Raw genomic sequence first — 16579 nt, forward strand, 5'->3', positions numbered from 1 at the left:
TTCTAAAAGCTGTATTTTTTCCTTTGTGGAAAAGATTAGATTTTAAATAGTTGTTTAATGGGAGTTTTTTGAAAAGTAAACAAAGATTTTCTTTGATCATTTTTGCTTATTATGAAAGAAATGAAGTACCCCTTGGACTCTGAAGCCTAATATCACTTGACCAGAAGGAAACCCATTTATAGGGTTAGTAGGTATAAACTTGGCTCTTAGAATATATCCCATCTATTTGCGTATCCGTCCCTTCAGCTTTCAACAGTATTCACAGACAACTTTCTAAGAAACCAGTGTTGTTTTCAGAATATTCAAAATGTGTGTTGTTGGGCTTTGTACTCTATCCCATCCTTTTGGGAAATGGACATGTTTAAAATCAGGACTTGTTCTGAAAAAAGATTTTCTAATATACTAAATTGTTGTGCTTAATAAGCAACCATTAAAATTGATACACATTATAAAATGAGACTAGCTTTTTCTCAGACCCTTTAGCAATTCCTCTGCATGTACTCTTGTCCAAATTTAGTTAGCACAGTATTTTCTAGTGCAATAAAAGTCTGTAATCATCTACTGCTAGATAGCCTAGTCAATGGCGTGCTTGAAGATTGACTTACCTGTGATCTGCATGATGAATATTATGAATTTAAAATTACCTTTAGAGGGTGAGTTTATGTGCATTGCCATAATGTTGGAACCCAAATAGTTATTTCATGACTCACAGTCGGAAACCTTTTTCCCCAAAGTGCCCATTATAATATTTAAATAAAATACAAACATCTCATTGACTCAAAATCATTTTCATGCATAATGAACACAGATGAAGCCGCCCAGAGATATGGTTTAGCAAATAAGAAAACATAGATTATACATAAATGATTATGCATTTTAGTTAACAAACATTTGTTGAGTATCTATCATGTGCTAAGATGTCTTCTAGGTGCTGAGAATACAACAATGAACAGTATATTATAAGGAGATTAGAATCTATGAGGACAGGAGCAAATTTACCAAAAAAATGTAAAGAAATCAATAAGATAGTTTCACAGACTGATGAGAGCTCTGAATGGTTGACATGATGGACAGAGAAGATGAAGGGGCTGGAAGGCCTGAGTCATCAGGGAATACCTCCCTGGGGAGGTGGCATTTGAGTTGACACCTAGATGATGAGACTTCAGGAAAAGAAAATGGGTTCGTTGCTTTTCATTCTTTCATTTTACTTGTTGATTTATAATGGCCAGTTTCACCATTCACAACTACTCTTTATCTGAAGCTTCTAATAACAATTGTGATTTTAGTTGCCTAAACCAATATTTATGAAAGAGTCTCATTTTGCTCTATTAACTATACTGTGTATAGCAGGAAACCCCTTTCTAATCTAGGGCCAGCTGGGACAGCATTTGGAATTGCCATACAAGCTATGTATTTAGGGCCAGGCACAGTGGCTCACACCTATAGTCCTAGCACTTTGGGAGGCCAAGGTGGGTGGATCATTTGAGGTCAGGAGTTAGAAACCAGCCTGGCCAACATGGTGAGACCCTGTCTTTACTAAAAGTACAAAAATTAGCCAGGCATGGTGTCATGCACCTGTAACTCCAGCTATTTGGGAGGCTGAGGCAGGAGAATCACTTAAACCCAGGAGGCAGAGGTTGCAGTAAGCCAAGATTGTGCCACTGCACTCCAGTCTGGGCAACACAAGACTTCATCTCAAGAAGAAGAAGAAAAAAAAAAAGTATGTATTCAGAGATAGCAGAAATTGCTTAAATGGAGTTCTACATTAGTTATTTAAAAACACTCAGCTGGAGAAATAACAAATTTAAAACAGATATATTAACTGCTCAAGCCACCTGATATATATATATATTATATATAAATATATGTATAAACAAATACATTTGACCGCTAATCCTAATTTCAACTAAAATTTATGAAAAAGTATTGAGTGAATGTTACTTTATTTTCTAAAGAGTGCACAGAAATAAAGTGTTCTGTGAGGGTTCTTAGGAGTTTTCTTGTATAAAATTTTAGGATGGTATAATTCAATCACCATACTTACAAATCTCTAGCTGGCAAAAGCCATGTACTAGTCATAATTTCACATGTTCTTCTTTAAAAAATGCTAGTAGAAATAATTTTTCTGGGTACTTCTTTCAGTATTCTCTGTTTCTCTAAGGATAGCTTTATTCTTTAAACTTTGGTTTTACAGGGACATTTTCAGGTTTCATCTATAGTTTTCACATGGAACAACCCAATAAAAGGAAATCTGTAACCAGCTCAGTGCTTAAGATATAAAGATTTATCCAAAGTACCGTGAGTTTTACACTGTAAATGGGAAGGATTTTTAAAATTTGAACTTAATGTCAAAGTAGCACGCTGCACACTCCTAGTAACTTATTGCTGTTCAAGCAGTATCTTTTTACAAATGCAGGGGCAGGCAGGGGCAATGGAGAAAGTCAAGTTGAGCAAGAGGACAACAATAGTGCCGGAATTGTAAGATGATGAAAGGAAAGAGGCTTGGCAAGTCTGGAGAGGATGGAAAGGGGTTCTAGCTTGAAGTCAATGGGTTACATTTGATTGAGTGTTTACAGTGGGATCAGAGGGGCACAAGGAGGCTTGACATGAGAAAAAGTGCACTAAAATAGAGACAGACCATTTGTAAAAACAATTTAATGAAAACAGAAGAGGAAATCAAATGCATATGATAAGAGATTCTGAGTCAGAAAGGGATGGCGTACAGTACATAAATAAAGCCAAGTTCAGGGCAGGGTGAGAAGCCACCAATGATTAATGTGATGTTTTTATTTTTCTCATTTATGTTTTTCATTATTCAAACCCTATTCAAAAAATCAGATATACTCTTATCACTAAGTCTTGTGGTCTTAGATCTTCCTCAGAATATTTCTCAGTTTCCAATGCTTTATTGGTCTTCACTGGATTATTATCTGTTGACACTTCTCCCAGATGCCTGCACATCTAGTTACCAGGTTCCAAAGCTTGAAGATGCCGAGGTCTCCAAGAATGCAACACTTGTGGCAACCTAACTTTGGCAACTACGGTTTTCTAACTCACATTTGTGGAAAGTTAAAAAGCTCTAAGTTTCCACAATAATCTCATCATGCACCAAACACCCAAGTTAATGGACTTCTCTTTCTTAGCAGGAGCATCAGTACACAGAATGGTGATTCTTGTTACCAAGTGGCAGTCCATTATAGCAGTTAGGCTACTGGATTCAAATCCTGCCTTTGCCTCTTACTACCATAGGCCCTGGGAAAGTTATTAAACCTTTCTCAGCCCATTTCCTCATCTGTGAGATGAAGATAAAAACAAGTCTTGCTTCATAGAATTATTACAAAAACTAAGTAAGTAGATATAGGAAAATTGCTTAGCACAATGCCAGTGTTTAAATTAGAATGGTCTTCCTCATCAGTGTTGGGAATCTAATAGTTCAACAAATCTTTCTTAAAGACTATAGTTATTTTGAAGTAAACATTTTGCATTTGAAAATTTAGGATTCTCTTCAGAATTTTTATTCCCTGAATCAATCCACTAGAGTTGCACAAACCAGCCCTTCCTTCAACAAGAAGGGAACCAGAAAGAATAAACAATGCTAGCTGTGGGGAAGGGATTATATTAGTGGCTTCCGTTTTCCCCCATACTGGCAGTAAATACAGTCCAAGTCTTTGCTGCATTTCAGAAGGCTATGTGAAAATACTTATTCGTAATTAACCAAGGAAAGGGGAAAGTTCGACAAGTCTGCTTGGGAATTTTAGATATCACGATGAGGTTTGCAAAATAAGGAGCAAAAGAGCAACAAGAGTTTCCATCTCTTATTTGCTAATTTTCTCCATTAAATAATGTACTGTAGGTTCTAATCTTTTCTTAATTTGCTGAGATTATTTAGCAGAAAAGCATCAGAAAAATCTCAACCCTTGAGAATGCAATAGATTTCTCTGAAATGTTTAAACACAACTCACCACATGGTAAAGAGTTTAACTGTACCCTTCAAAAATGCCATTGATCATGTTAACAAATAGCGATACTTTACCACAGATCCCATGGCTAATTGTTTTGTTCATACTAAATTTGAAAGCAAAGTAATTTAAAGTTAGGCTGTCATTCTCCAAGCAAAAAGCAAAGACAAAATGAATTTTTAAAATAATTAGTTGAAGGGTTTCCACTACAGACTGTCTGAGTTGAGAAGCACTGATATTACACAGATTGTCAGATCCAGGGAAGAAATAAGAGCTGACAAGGGTTTTGGACGGTAGTCACTGAAACAAGGGAAGAGGGCTTTAATTAGCACAGTTTGCAGGTAAGAATCTGTGGCTTCAGATTGGAGGCAGAACTTTCTAAGAACAAATGGCTTGATTTGAGAAATGTGGACATTGTATGACTTCTGACACCACCAAATTTTCATTCCAGAATTTTAAACTGCTGTTCCATGAGAAAAGTAGAGCTAGAACTTACAAAGGATGAGAAAGTCAGAGGGTGGCCCCTGCTTTAGATTATTTGTGCCATAGGCAGTTTCTAGAAAGGAAATAGAAAATTCTAAACACTCTCGGCCGGTAAGTACTGCAAAGACAAATGTTCTTTTCTGATGTTTACTTTTTTCTCTTAATTATCATTTTTAGTTCCATTTTTAGAGTTTTTGACTCTTAAATAGTGGCTTTTTAGGCCAGTCGATTTGTTCATTCATAAAAGCAAGCAGGCAAGATGAAAGGTATTCACTACATCTTTCAAGAGGCAGTACCTGGATGTTTGGTTCCCAAATGCAATCTTCTCTAATATTCACATTGAAAAAAAATGCCATTTAGAGTCTAAGTTAGCTTGAAAAAGAGTTCATACAAAGGGTACAGATGTCCACTTACCATTTTCTTGTTTCTCAGTAATTCTCCTCCTTTCTCAAGAAGAAGAAAATGACAGATGGCAAAAATTATCTTACACGTTCCAGTAGAATGCCTGTTTACCAGAGGAGGTCAGAGCAATCAGTACATCTGGAAAACAAACCAGGAGATGACATATTAGTTATGCAAATATTTCTCTGGAAAGTAGGAACATAAGATATAGGAAAAGTCATACACGGGTGCTTTTCTTGTTCACAGCAACCTGAGTGCAGGTTGTAATCCACTGTGACTTGGGTGTCTAACTTGCCTTCCACCAAGGGAGAATGATCATAGACATGGTAAATGGAATTAATACAGTAAAGCCAATATAATAAGCACTGATGTTTTGTCTTCTGACAGCATATGAATGTGCAAGCATTAAGTTATAGGAGAAAAGGGGCTAATTTTAGATTTGTTCCTAGCCCTCTCCATGTGAATGGTGTCGCTGTGAGCCCAGCAATGAAGTTCACTGTGTTGTAGCAGACTGCGCAGTTCCTGAGTGTGTCAACCCAGTCTATGAACCAGAACAATGTTGTCCTGTCTGCAAAAATGGTAAGACCACACTGCATTAGCTTTTGAAGAGGGGTTAGCACAAAATACAAATATTTCACTACTGCACACCATTCAATGCAAGAGCCCTCTAAGATCTGCCTGTGGCTTTTCGATATGGGCATGGCGGATGTATATTTTTATCCCATCTTAAAGAGAAAATAAACCTGCAGTGGGTTTATTGTGCAGCTTTCCATCTGGGGAATTAAAGCTGTTGTAAGCTGACTTCGTTGTGATCCCTACTATTTCGTGTTGATTTAAAAGGAGTATATTGGAAAGAACACAGTACCATCCTTTTGTAGTGACTGCATTCCTCTCTTTTGTAGAGCCAGTGAAGAAGTTCACCCCATTTTGTGGTGTATGACCCAGGATATAGGGCAGGGTAAATGCCAGGTATTTTGTTTTGAATGTAGATAAGACCTTAAGTTTAAAGTTAAATATAAAATTCAAGAAATATTAAATAAAATTAGCATTGCACTTAAATTGAAGTAATAAAGATTAAAAAGTTTAGGGCCTTTATTGTAGGTTTTTATTACAGTGGAACTGTGCTCTCACAGTAACTGCTATAGAGAGCAACTTGTTTTATTTACGACATTATAGGTTCCTTTTTGTCCCTCATGGAATGGAGAGGTTGAACCAACTATAATATCCTAATCACCCAAAATCAACATGATGCTGCAGAGAAGACAATGCAATGCTATAAACCCAAGACAGCGCATCAACAGAGCCAATAGCGCACTTTGCCTTATGACCATGTACTACCAAAAAGGAAAAAATAATTCTTTGCTAGGCCACATTCCACAAATGTTCTGTCATTAATATCTGCTGGAAAAAGTGGTTCTAGCCCCTAATTAAGATAAGCTCACTCACTCTTATGCTGAATTCCTATGCCTTTTCTTGAGTTGGCAATGGCCATCTTTCTCTATTATTTTTTGCTCTGAATTTGGAGCTCACCTACTAATCTTTTCCTTTACAGAAGGGTAATTAGTAAAAATAAGCATAAAGATATCTTTTACCTTTTATAAAAGATAAAACATATTTTTAAAAGATTTTTTAAGTAGCTCTGGTTATTTCTGATAATAATTTTTTTGTGTTTTGGTATCTTCCAAAGGACTTATTAAAAACCTTTGTGACATTTTCCAGATACAGGTTTTGCTATTTCTGATCATATAAATCCATTAACTTGAATATTAAGTTGCTCATCTCGCTCCTCTTTTTCTTCTTATCTCCTTTCTCCAATCTACCTGTCATAGTGACCACTCTCTCACTTAGCAGAAAGAAATAACGCCCCTGAAGTTAACTCATCAAAAATAAATATATGCAAATATATTAAATTTAAGACTTTAAAATTTTAAAGGAACTGAAGAAACTGGAAAAGATACAAGAAAGAACAATAAGAGGATTTAGTGGTTGAAAAATAGGACCTATGAGGACAGACAGAAAGAGTTAGCATAATTTGTCCCAGAGAAGAAAGGCTCAGGTGAGATCAAACTGTCATAAAATATATGAATGGTGAGTCTAAAGTAGAAGAGAAAGTATTATTTTTCATTTACTCCAAGGATAAAAGGAAGAAAAACTCAACTACCTAATCAATCTTTAAAAATTGGATTGACAGGTCTTGGACTGAAGACTGCACTTTTTTTTTTCTTTTTTTCCCCTGGAAGCAACTGTCTAAACAAGTCCTTGAGGCTCTTGCCTTCCCCACATGGCTCTGGTTAGCTTTGTCTTACTTTTAGCTTTGTCTCACAATTATGGTTATAGTTAAAATTTCTTGTCTAGACACATCCAGCATATTCATAGAATTAGAACATGTAAAGCATACGTTTAAAACAGTTTTTACACATGCATCTATCACATCCTTCTAGCGACCCTACGTTAAAGCCCATAATATACCCAGAGTTAATGTCTATGTCATATGTTAAATCAGCCACTACAAACTAGTTACACTTAATTTGATGTCGCCCAAGATTATCCTATTTCTCTCAACCATGTCAGAGTAGAAATTTTTCTCCAAATGAAATCCTCTTTTTACAAAAGTGTATAATGAATAGACTTTACTTGTTCAATCAGTTAATTAATTAGTAACCACTAGTATTTCTGATAAACAGATGCTAAGTACACAAGGTATGTTAAGTTTTCTGATATTTTTTAAATCATGAAGCACTATGAAATGGCCACTTCTGTTCCCTCTTTGTACTTCCAAACAAATTTTCTTTTCTTAAGTAAGGGAAATGAATCTGAATTTAAATTAGTGGAAGGACCCACTGTAATGTAACATTATGAGATGTTATCTTTTTGTTATTAAATGCCGCTAGTTAGTCACATATGCCCCAAAACTAAAGTATAATCGTTGCCAAAGAAGAGTATATCAAGAACCAATGAAGACACCTATGACCACCAGTGATACCAATAATTTTATTGAGAAGATAGACTGAGTCCCAGGTTTTGTTGGCTCTCATTCTAAGCCTAGCCCAGAAAACAGAAACAGATGAATGATATACAGAAGACATGGAGGAAAAATAAATGTTTATTATGACAGTATAACTGGAATAACTTAAGTTTCCAACACATGATTTAAGTCTATCTCATTATATATGGTTATTAACTATAACCATAGTAAATATGCCCATTATAGTATAAACAATTTTAAATATAGTTGCTATGTCATAGATTTTTAAAAAGCAACAATAAGCTAAAAATATATCCTATGGATTCAAGGTAGATGCAACTAATTTTAACTTATAAACAGTCATAACATTTTCTACATTTTCTTAAATCTTCATAAATGGTTATTTTGGCGGGCAAGTAATTTTCAGTTTGCATAAATGCTTATTATCTTGGCTGTCAAATACTTTGGTTTTTCATATTAAAATTGATTTTTCTGCCTTCCTGAATTACAACTTGCCAAAAGCATGAGGCATTAAAGTTATAAAACTTTTAAAATATCATTTAAACTTTATATTAAAGATATAAACTTTTGAATGTGATGGAATCCATCACACCTAACCTTATAACTCAATATTCAGCTAATATAGAAATATTTGTTTTGATATTATTTAAGAGCAAACAAAACAAAGAAAGATAACAATATGTACATAGTTTTTCCGTAAAACTGTTTACCAATGAAAATAAACAATTATCTTTGGAAATAAATATTTTAATATTATAAAGTGCAGGGTAATCTACTCCCTAAACAATGGTACCATGTCTTTATTCTTGATAATATAATTTTAAGAATAAGTTTAAGAACATATATTTCCAGGAATTTAATTGTGTAAAGAAGAGAGTTTTAAATTTTCTTGTCTCAGTGATTACCATAAACAAGATTTTCAATGGTTATCAATGACTATACCCAACAGTAATCTATTCACATTAAAATTAGTTCAGTACCAAGAACAGTCTATCAATTTAGCCTGAATAAAATAAAAACACTAAGGAAAGATATGAATGACTGGACAGAGTCTATGTAAGACACATAATAGGAGGAAAAAGATGAGAGTAATTTTTATTTGGTGAGAATTGGGGGGATTGACATAGGAATTTATTGTTTCTAAAAATATTATTAAGCATTTATTTCTCTTTCCTTTACACAGCTCCAAGAACTAGCAATACGTATGCCCTCCTGAAAAATATGACATTTTCAGACTGTTTTTCTTTCCCTGAGATTGTGTTACTTTGACCTATCTTTCAGCCCCAGGCCTTTCCTTGTGAATTAATGAGCACTCTTTATGGATTTTTGTTTTTATGGTATGAAAAAAATAATTTAGCACAGCATCTGTTTAAAGAAAACATTATGGTTTGGAATGTCACGGCAATATTTCAAACATTTGGAAACTGACCATAAATTTGACTAGTAATGTGGCTATATGTATATATTATATATATAGCTAAGAATACCTATCATTTATTTTTGTATGTGAATTAATATTAATTTCAAACTCTTGCTCTGCAACCACTCATTCCATTCTTCAGTTGTTCATACATTCTAATATTTTTGTCCCAAGTCATTAAGAATCCATATTTATAGAATGCTGAATATCCGCATTAAAAAATAAAATATGTAGTCAGTTATCAAAATATTTGATCATTGGAGCATCCAAATGACAGACTGCATTTTTTACATTTCATTAGCTGGTTTGTCAGTGAGTTCTGTGTTTTCACTGGAATACATAGTCAGTCATTATTCAAGGCTCAGAAGGAAATGTTACCCCATGAAAAATTTGAAAAGACAGAACGCTCCCACAAAATCCTGTACACATATTAAGTTTTCAGTTCCTTTCAACTAAATTAAAGTTGTCACAAGCCCTGTTCAAATATTTAATTCTATGTCCCTCACTCTCTTCTAGTTTAGTAGTGATGCAAATGGGCAGAAAATAAACTAGGCAAAGGGGCAAATATTAATAGAAAAGAAGAGGACAACAGAGGGGATGAGCCATGCACAATAAGAAAGAGAAGGGACTTCACAGGCATCCAATACCTTCTAAAGGTCCTTGGGAGAACATATTTGCCAAATAAAATTGTTAATATCTCTAATACACAAAGAGCTCCTTAAAATAAATAGGAAAGGAAAACAATTCTACAGGGAAGGAAATTGGCAAAGAGCAAATAAAGGAAATTTACATAAGAAAATGAATTGTCTAATAAAATATATAAAAAATAGTTAATCACCAAAAGGATAAGGAGATAGAAATTAAAACAATGGGATGCCAATTTTTTTTACTGATGATAATGTGGGATTGATGGTGCCTCATATCAGCAAAAATATTGAGAAGAGTTAAGAAAGAGTGGAGAAAATGTTATAAATAAGAAATAAGAAACACAAATAAGAAAGAGAAGGGACTTCACAGGCATCCAACACCTTCTAAAGGTCCTTGGGAGAACATATTTGCCAAATAAAATTGTTAATATATCTAATACACAAAGAGCTCCTTAAAATAAATAAGAAAGGAAAACGATTCTGCAGGGAAGGAAATGGGCAAAGAGCAAATAAAGGAAATTTACATAAGAAAATGAATTGTCTAATAAATATATAAAAAATATATAATAATCACCAAATGGATAAGGAGATAGAAATTAAAACAATGGGATGTCAATTTTTTATCGATGATAATGTGGGATTGATGGTGCCTCATATCAGCAAAAGTATTGAGAAGAGTTAAGAAAGAGTGGAGAAAATGTTATAAACTTTTTAAAAGACACTTTCTTTCAAAATGTTTGTATCCCTGAAAGTCAGCAGTTTCGCCTTTTTTACTTTCTCCCACATTCACATACAAAATTTTCACCCCATTTTGAGAGTGAAAAGTTGGGAGAAAACCTAATAATTCTTCACTGGGATAATTAAATATATGACAGCCTTTCAAAAGACTTCTGATATTTTTTACTGCCATGTAAAATAAAGCAAAAACTGTTTAGAAGAATACATATCATTTTGTATGTAATATAATATATACTACATATCTAATGTGTACATTTTATGTTATATAATTTAAAATAAAATATGTATCTTATAATAAAATAAGATTTTTATTTTAAATAAGGTACCTTTTTTTTTTTTGAGATGAAGTCTAGTTCTGTCACTCAGGCTGGAGTGCAGTGGCACAATCTCAGCTCACTGCAACCTCCGCATCCTGGGTTCAAGTGATTGTCCTGCCTCAGCCTCCCAAGTAGCTGGGATTATAGGTGCCCGCCACCACACCCGGCTAATTTTTGTATTTTTAGTAGAGACAGGGTTTCACTGTGTTGGCCAGACTGGTCTCGAACTCCTGACATTGTGATCCGCCCGCCTCGGCCTCCCAAAGCGCTGGGATTACAGGCGTGAGCCACTGTGCCCGGCCAATAAGATATCATTTTAAATAGATATTGAATTTGTATGTGTATACAAAAAAAGTTAAGTGGCTACATAATAGAATATTAATAATGATTCTTTTAGGCAGAAGTGAGAAGGTAGAGAAAAGAGCTAAAGTCTTTAAAACATTAAATATTTACAAATTAACAAAAACAATAGATGTGAACAGGTAGTTCACATACAAAATACAAAGTTTCACAAAATACAAAAATTATTATCTCACTAAAAAATCAAATTAGATTATTTTTAGACCCCTTTTTATTTTTGCATGTTGCATTGATAAAGTTCTGAAAGAATACACACCAAATTTTTAACAGTACCCAGTGATCAGAACAGGAAGTAAGAAGTAGAAGTAAGAATCTAGAAGCAGAGAACTTTGACATTTTATTTCACAGGACTCTTTATTAAATAATTTTTACAAATCTATATTTATAATTTAAAATATTTTATCAAACATTTGAAGAAAAAATAATCCTAATTTTATTGAAATTTTTCTAGAGAAAAGGCAAGAAAAAAGCTTTCTTTTTTTAAATGGTATATAAATTGATACAAACCAAAGATTGCAAACTAAAAAAATGAAGCTAAAAAGCTACCTTGCTTATGATTATTAATGGGGAAATCTTAAATAAAATACCATTACAAAATCCTTGATCTAAATCCCTGAGTTCTAGATTTTACAGAGGAAATGCAGTTCATATATTGTATAATATATTACTAGTGGTCTAGGAAAGCATTCTTCAATCAATTACATGAATATTTCTGCAACAAAATATGTAATAATGATACTAAGGAGACTGAATAAAAATAATGAAGAGTCTAATATCATCTCAGGTTAGGGTTTAATCTCACTTGAGTTTTTGTATCAAAGTCATGAAAAGGCCGGGCGTGGTGGCTCTCACCTATAATCCCAGCACATTGGGAAGCTGTAGCGGGCAGATCAGAAGGTCAGGAATTCGAGACCAGCCTGGCCAGCATGGTGAAACCCTGTATCTACAACAACAAAAAAAGCTGTCTGTGGTGCGTGCCTGTAATCCCAGCTACTCAGGAGGCTGAGGCAGAAGAATTGCTTCAACTTGGGAGGCAGAGGTTGCAGTGAGCTGAGATCACGCCCTTGCACTACAGCCTGAGTGACAGAGCAAGACTCCATCTCAAAAAAAAAAAAAAAAAGACCTAGATTTTCAGAGATTGTCAGAAAGGCATTGTATATTTTGTTAGCAAACAGAAGCTAGCAGCAGATCAAAATAATTATGCAACCTAACCAAATGGGATTTACTAGGGGTCTGCAAAGATAGTTCAATATTAGGAACCCCGTTAGTATAATTTGCCTTGTTAGTCAATTGAGGAGAAAGAGCATGTTATTTCTATAAAATGACATTGTACATGAAAAAGCAAAAAGTAATGACAAATATTCTTGATAAAACAAGACTGAAGTGGACAATTTTTACATGATAAAAATATATCTACCTCAGCCTAAAAGGCCGGAGTTATGTTTAGTAGGTAAACACTAAAGAAATTCCCGATAAAGTCAGGTATAGACAAGGATGTCTACTATCATCTTACATTTCAGATACATAGATAGATGAATACATACATACTAGCTAAAGTAATTAGAAAAGAGAATTCAAGGGAGGAAAACTGGAAAGAAGGAGGTAAAAAAGGTCACTATTTGCAGATGATATGTGATTGCATTCTTGAAAGCCCCAAGAAAATTGACAAAAACTACTATAAACAAGAGAATTTAGTAAGGTAACGGTACAAAATGAACGTGCAGATGTCAAAACATTTATATATACACATATACATATATAAAATAACACATATATGTATTAAAAGAAAAATTTGGCACTGGTGAATGATGCAGAGATATCAATAAAATATAATAGAAAGTTTAACAGTCCTAACTACATATGAAAATTTGGTATGCAATGAAGTTGTACTTCAAATCAATGGGAGAAAGCAGGTTTGTAGAACAAACTGTGCTGGGAAACTGGATAGTTATCAGAAAAAAAATTTAATACCTACTTTATCCCATAATTCTCATATAGAAAGAGCTCTTAGAAATTGATTGTTTTAAAAAGATCAATGACTCTATTTTTAAAATGGGCCAAAAACTTCAAAAGACATTCCAGAGAAAATGAATAAACATTAATTTGGGGGGATACATATTTTACAAAAGCCACAAAGTTTATTAAAACCTATCAAAAATAATAAGGAAACAAACCAGGTTTCTAAATGTAAAAACTCAAATTTATTAGGTTATCTAACAATAAATTAAATGGAAATTCTATACAATTTTCTATGGGATGTCACTTTTTAAATAAGTTGACAAAATAAACATTTCTTGTGAAAATGTTAAATACATGAAAAAATGCATTTGGGGCATTGGAAAATTCAACCTACCAGCTGTATTAATATATAAAGATGTAATTTTAACCAATGTGCTATTGGAACAGAAATAAACAGAAGTGACTAGAAAGTAAAAAAGTAACCCATGTGTGTATTACAATTTAGTATACAATTAAGGTGACATCCAAATATCTGATGAAAGATGTATTCATTTTTTAAAGTGAAATTACATTGCTACCTTACCTATTATATAAAAAGATAAAAATAAATTTAAGTTGGATTAAAATTCTAAATCTAAAAAATCAAATCATAACGGTATGTTGAAAATACTGTAAATATTAACTTGTTCTGAGAATAGGGAAGCTCTTCCTAAACATAAAAGCAAATAGTTTCTAAAAGAAAAAATGTATGGGTAACATATAATTTCATCTGTAAGTTTTTTCATATATTAAAAGAAGATTGCTATCATGTTGAGTAGTTAGGTTAAGAAAAATAAATATAAATAAGATAGCATCTAATTTAGGAAAGGTAAAATGTAACAAGCATTCTCACACACTACTGGTAAGAGTGTAAATGATATATGCTCTCTGAAGGGTAGTAAAAATGCATGGACCTTTAATGCAGCAATGACACTTTAAAAAAATTGATCAAAAATAATGAGAGAAGAATTTTAAATGGTGTATATGGATATAGTTGTTATAAAGTTGTTTGATAATAGCAACAATTTGGAAAAACTGAAACCTAAATATTTAAGAATAAAGTGACTGGTTAAAGAAACCACAGTATACCCATATGAACTACTAAGAAAGCATTTTAAGTAATATTATAGAAAAAAGAGCATTTCCCTCACAAATATGTTTACAATATTAAACTAATGAGCCAGAAACTATACATGTACATACATATATGTGTGTATGTATGTATGTACATATATACATAGTTATTGGTCATATATAGAGAGACCCTATTTTTACTAAAAAGAAAATACATGTATAGGAAAAAGACTAGAAGGAAATACTTCAGAATATTAGTACTGCTTAACTCTATAAGATATGATAACTTTATATGCTAATAGATAATTTTTATTTTCTTCCTTTGACAAACCTATATTTTCTAAATGTCCTGCAACAAGTACATATTATCCTTGTGATTTAAAATTACTATTAAAAAAGAAAATAGAATTTATAACCAAGATGATATAATTTTTTCTTTTACTAAAAAAAAAAATAGCATGTTCCTTATGAGAAATTATACTATGACTTATTAAAATTTGTACTCTATCAACTAATTAACCAACTAATAATTTCTACCACTTGACTTTTCAACACCTTTAACTATGAGATTCTTTTCAAAGCATTTAGAAAGCCTCATTGACCATTTTATGCATCTATTAGGGAAATTGCTAAAATATTCACTTAAGTATATCCATTTACATTTTTATGAAACTACGTGAAAAACCAGCTTTTTAAATTTGAGAATTGGGTGCAAATTGTCCACCTTAATTTAATATGTTCTCACTTCTTTTTAGGTAGACAATTAGTGATAAGCGTAACAGACATGAAACAAACACACTGAACATGAAACATTTTCTGGCAGCTGCACACATACGTTGGCTGCAGAGCCCCTGAAGCAGTTCATGATGCAAGCATGTCCTATGAAAGGCAGTTTCAAAGTCTGCATCTCTACAACTGAAGGTCAGAATTATCATATTCTTATAAAGTAGATGTCAAAACAGAATAATTATAAATAGCTATTTTAATGAGCCACAAACAATAATTTCCTATTTCTTCCATAAAGCTTCCTCCAAAATATGAAAGAAAATATTTATGTTTATATTCTTTTATACCAACAGGATTCCCTCTTAATTCGTCAGCAAATTAGATTTTAGAAGTATTATTTTACAATGTTGACACAATAAAAATTAATGCCATGTTCATTTCCTGCTAATCATGTCGCTTCTAGAATTATCAGGGCTACCTGGTCTTCAAGAAAATGCAGAAAGGAAGGCTAACGTGCAAAATTTTGAACGTTTTCTGTGTTTCTCACTTAAGATATGGAAAATACTTGGGGACTATTTTTTCCCTAAGTAAATGTTTGAAATGTTGAGTCCAGTCCCCCCACAAAACATACATTTTCTCCCTTGAAAACAGACACATTAGGAAGTTGCATGCACTTCTTCAAGTGGCATGCAATACTTTAATGTTCAGTACCCCATTCTGCAGGACGCTTGAGAGACTGATGGAAGGGTGTTGAACACATACATATGGAATTTTTTTTCATAAACATTCATATAATCTTGGAGATAATCAGACTCAAAAACAGTAGCTAGGCATACTGTTGAGTGTATCCCTGAAAACTATTCTTAAACCTCGTTCCTGTCTCATTCTTGAACCTCTCTTCATTTACGGTTTTTTATAGAATATTCCTGTTTTCTAGGATTGTAGACCGACTCTCTAATAAACCACCTCTGTGAAGTGTGCATGGTAGAAAATGGGAAACTGGGATCACCTTGGGAGTTGGATATAGTTTCAGAATTAAATGGGGTGGGGTCTGACTGGGAAGCGAAGGCATTCACTGTTGCCAAGATTCATGAATACCTAGAAATGATATCTCTCCAGAGAGGTTCAAACCACTGGCTATGGGAGAGCCTCACTGAAGGTGCAATACAACTCCTCAGTCTCAGGAGTGGTGAGTCTCCAGTCCACAGTGACCCCCAAGCTCTTCTTCACAGAGCCCAGACATCCATGTATCTCTCAGAGGTACCCAGAGATCAAGTGGTAACTGCTCACACTGAAGGCACAAATTAAGGTACACAGTCTAACTTCATCTAAACCTACTCTATGATGTAGACATGCTAGGAAGTTACATTCACTTCTTCACTTCACATCAGCACTGGGATATAATACCCTAAGCTTTTCAGGGAGTTGGAATCCCAGAGCAAACTGTGCCCTACCACCCCACCACCATA

The 16579-nt window shown here is 33.5% G+C and overlaps 1 protein-coding gene across 4 annotated transcripts in view; it reads left to right on the plus strand.

Annotated features, from left to right (window-relative positions):
• Positions 1 to 16579, plus strand: part of VWC2L (von Willebrand factor C domain containing 2 like) — a 174175-nt gene that overhangs the window by 20401 nt on the left and 137195 nt on the right. For 2 of the 4 annotated variants that reach the window (XR_004670311.2, XM_003812513.6), the window contains exon 3: positions 5294 to 5423. The exons of 1 other annotated variant lie outside the window; for it this stretch is intronic. Coding sequence is in view for 2 of the 3 variants with exons in the window: in XM_003812513.6 (XP_003812561.1) it covers positions 5294 to 5423 (130 nt within the window). In the remaining variant the exon portion in view is untranslated. Of the gene's footprint in view, positions 1 to 5293; positions 5424 to 9013; positions 14747 to 16579 lie in introns of those variants that run through there. One more of the 4 variants, XM_034955072.3, reaches the window with a different exon arrangement.

Source organism: Pan paniscus, chromosome 13 (assembly GCF_029289425.2).
Source record: "Pan paniscus chromosome 13, NHGRI_mPanPan1-v2.0_pri, whole genome shotgun sequence".
Classification (NCBI taxonomy): domain Eukaryota; kingdom Metazoa; phylum Chordata; class Mammalia; order Primates; family Hominidae; genus Pan; species Pan paniscus.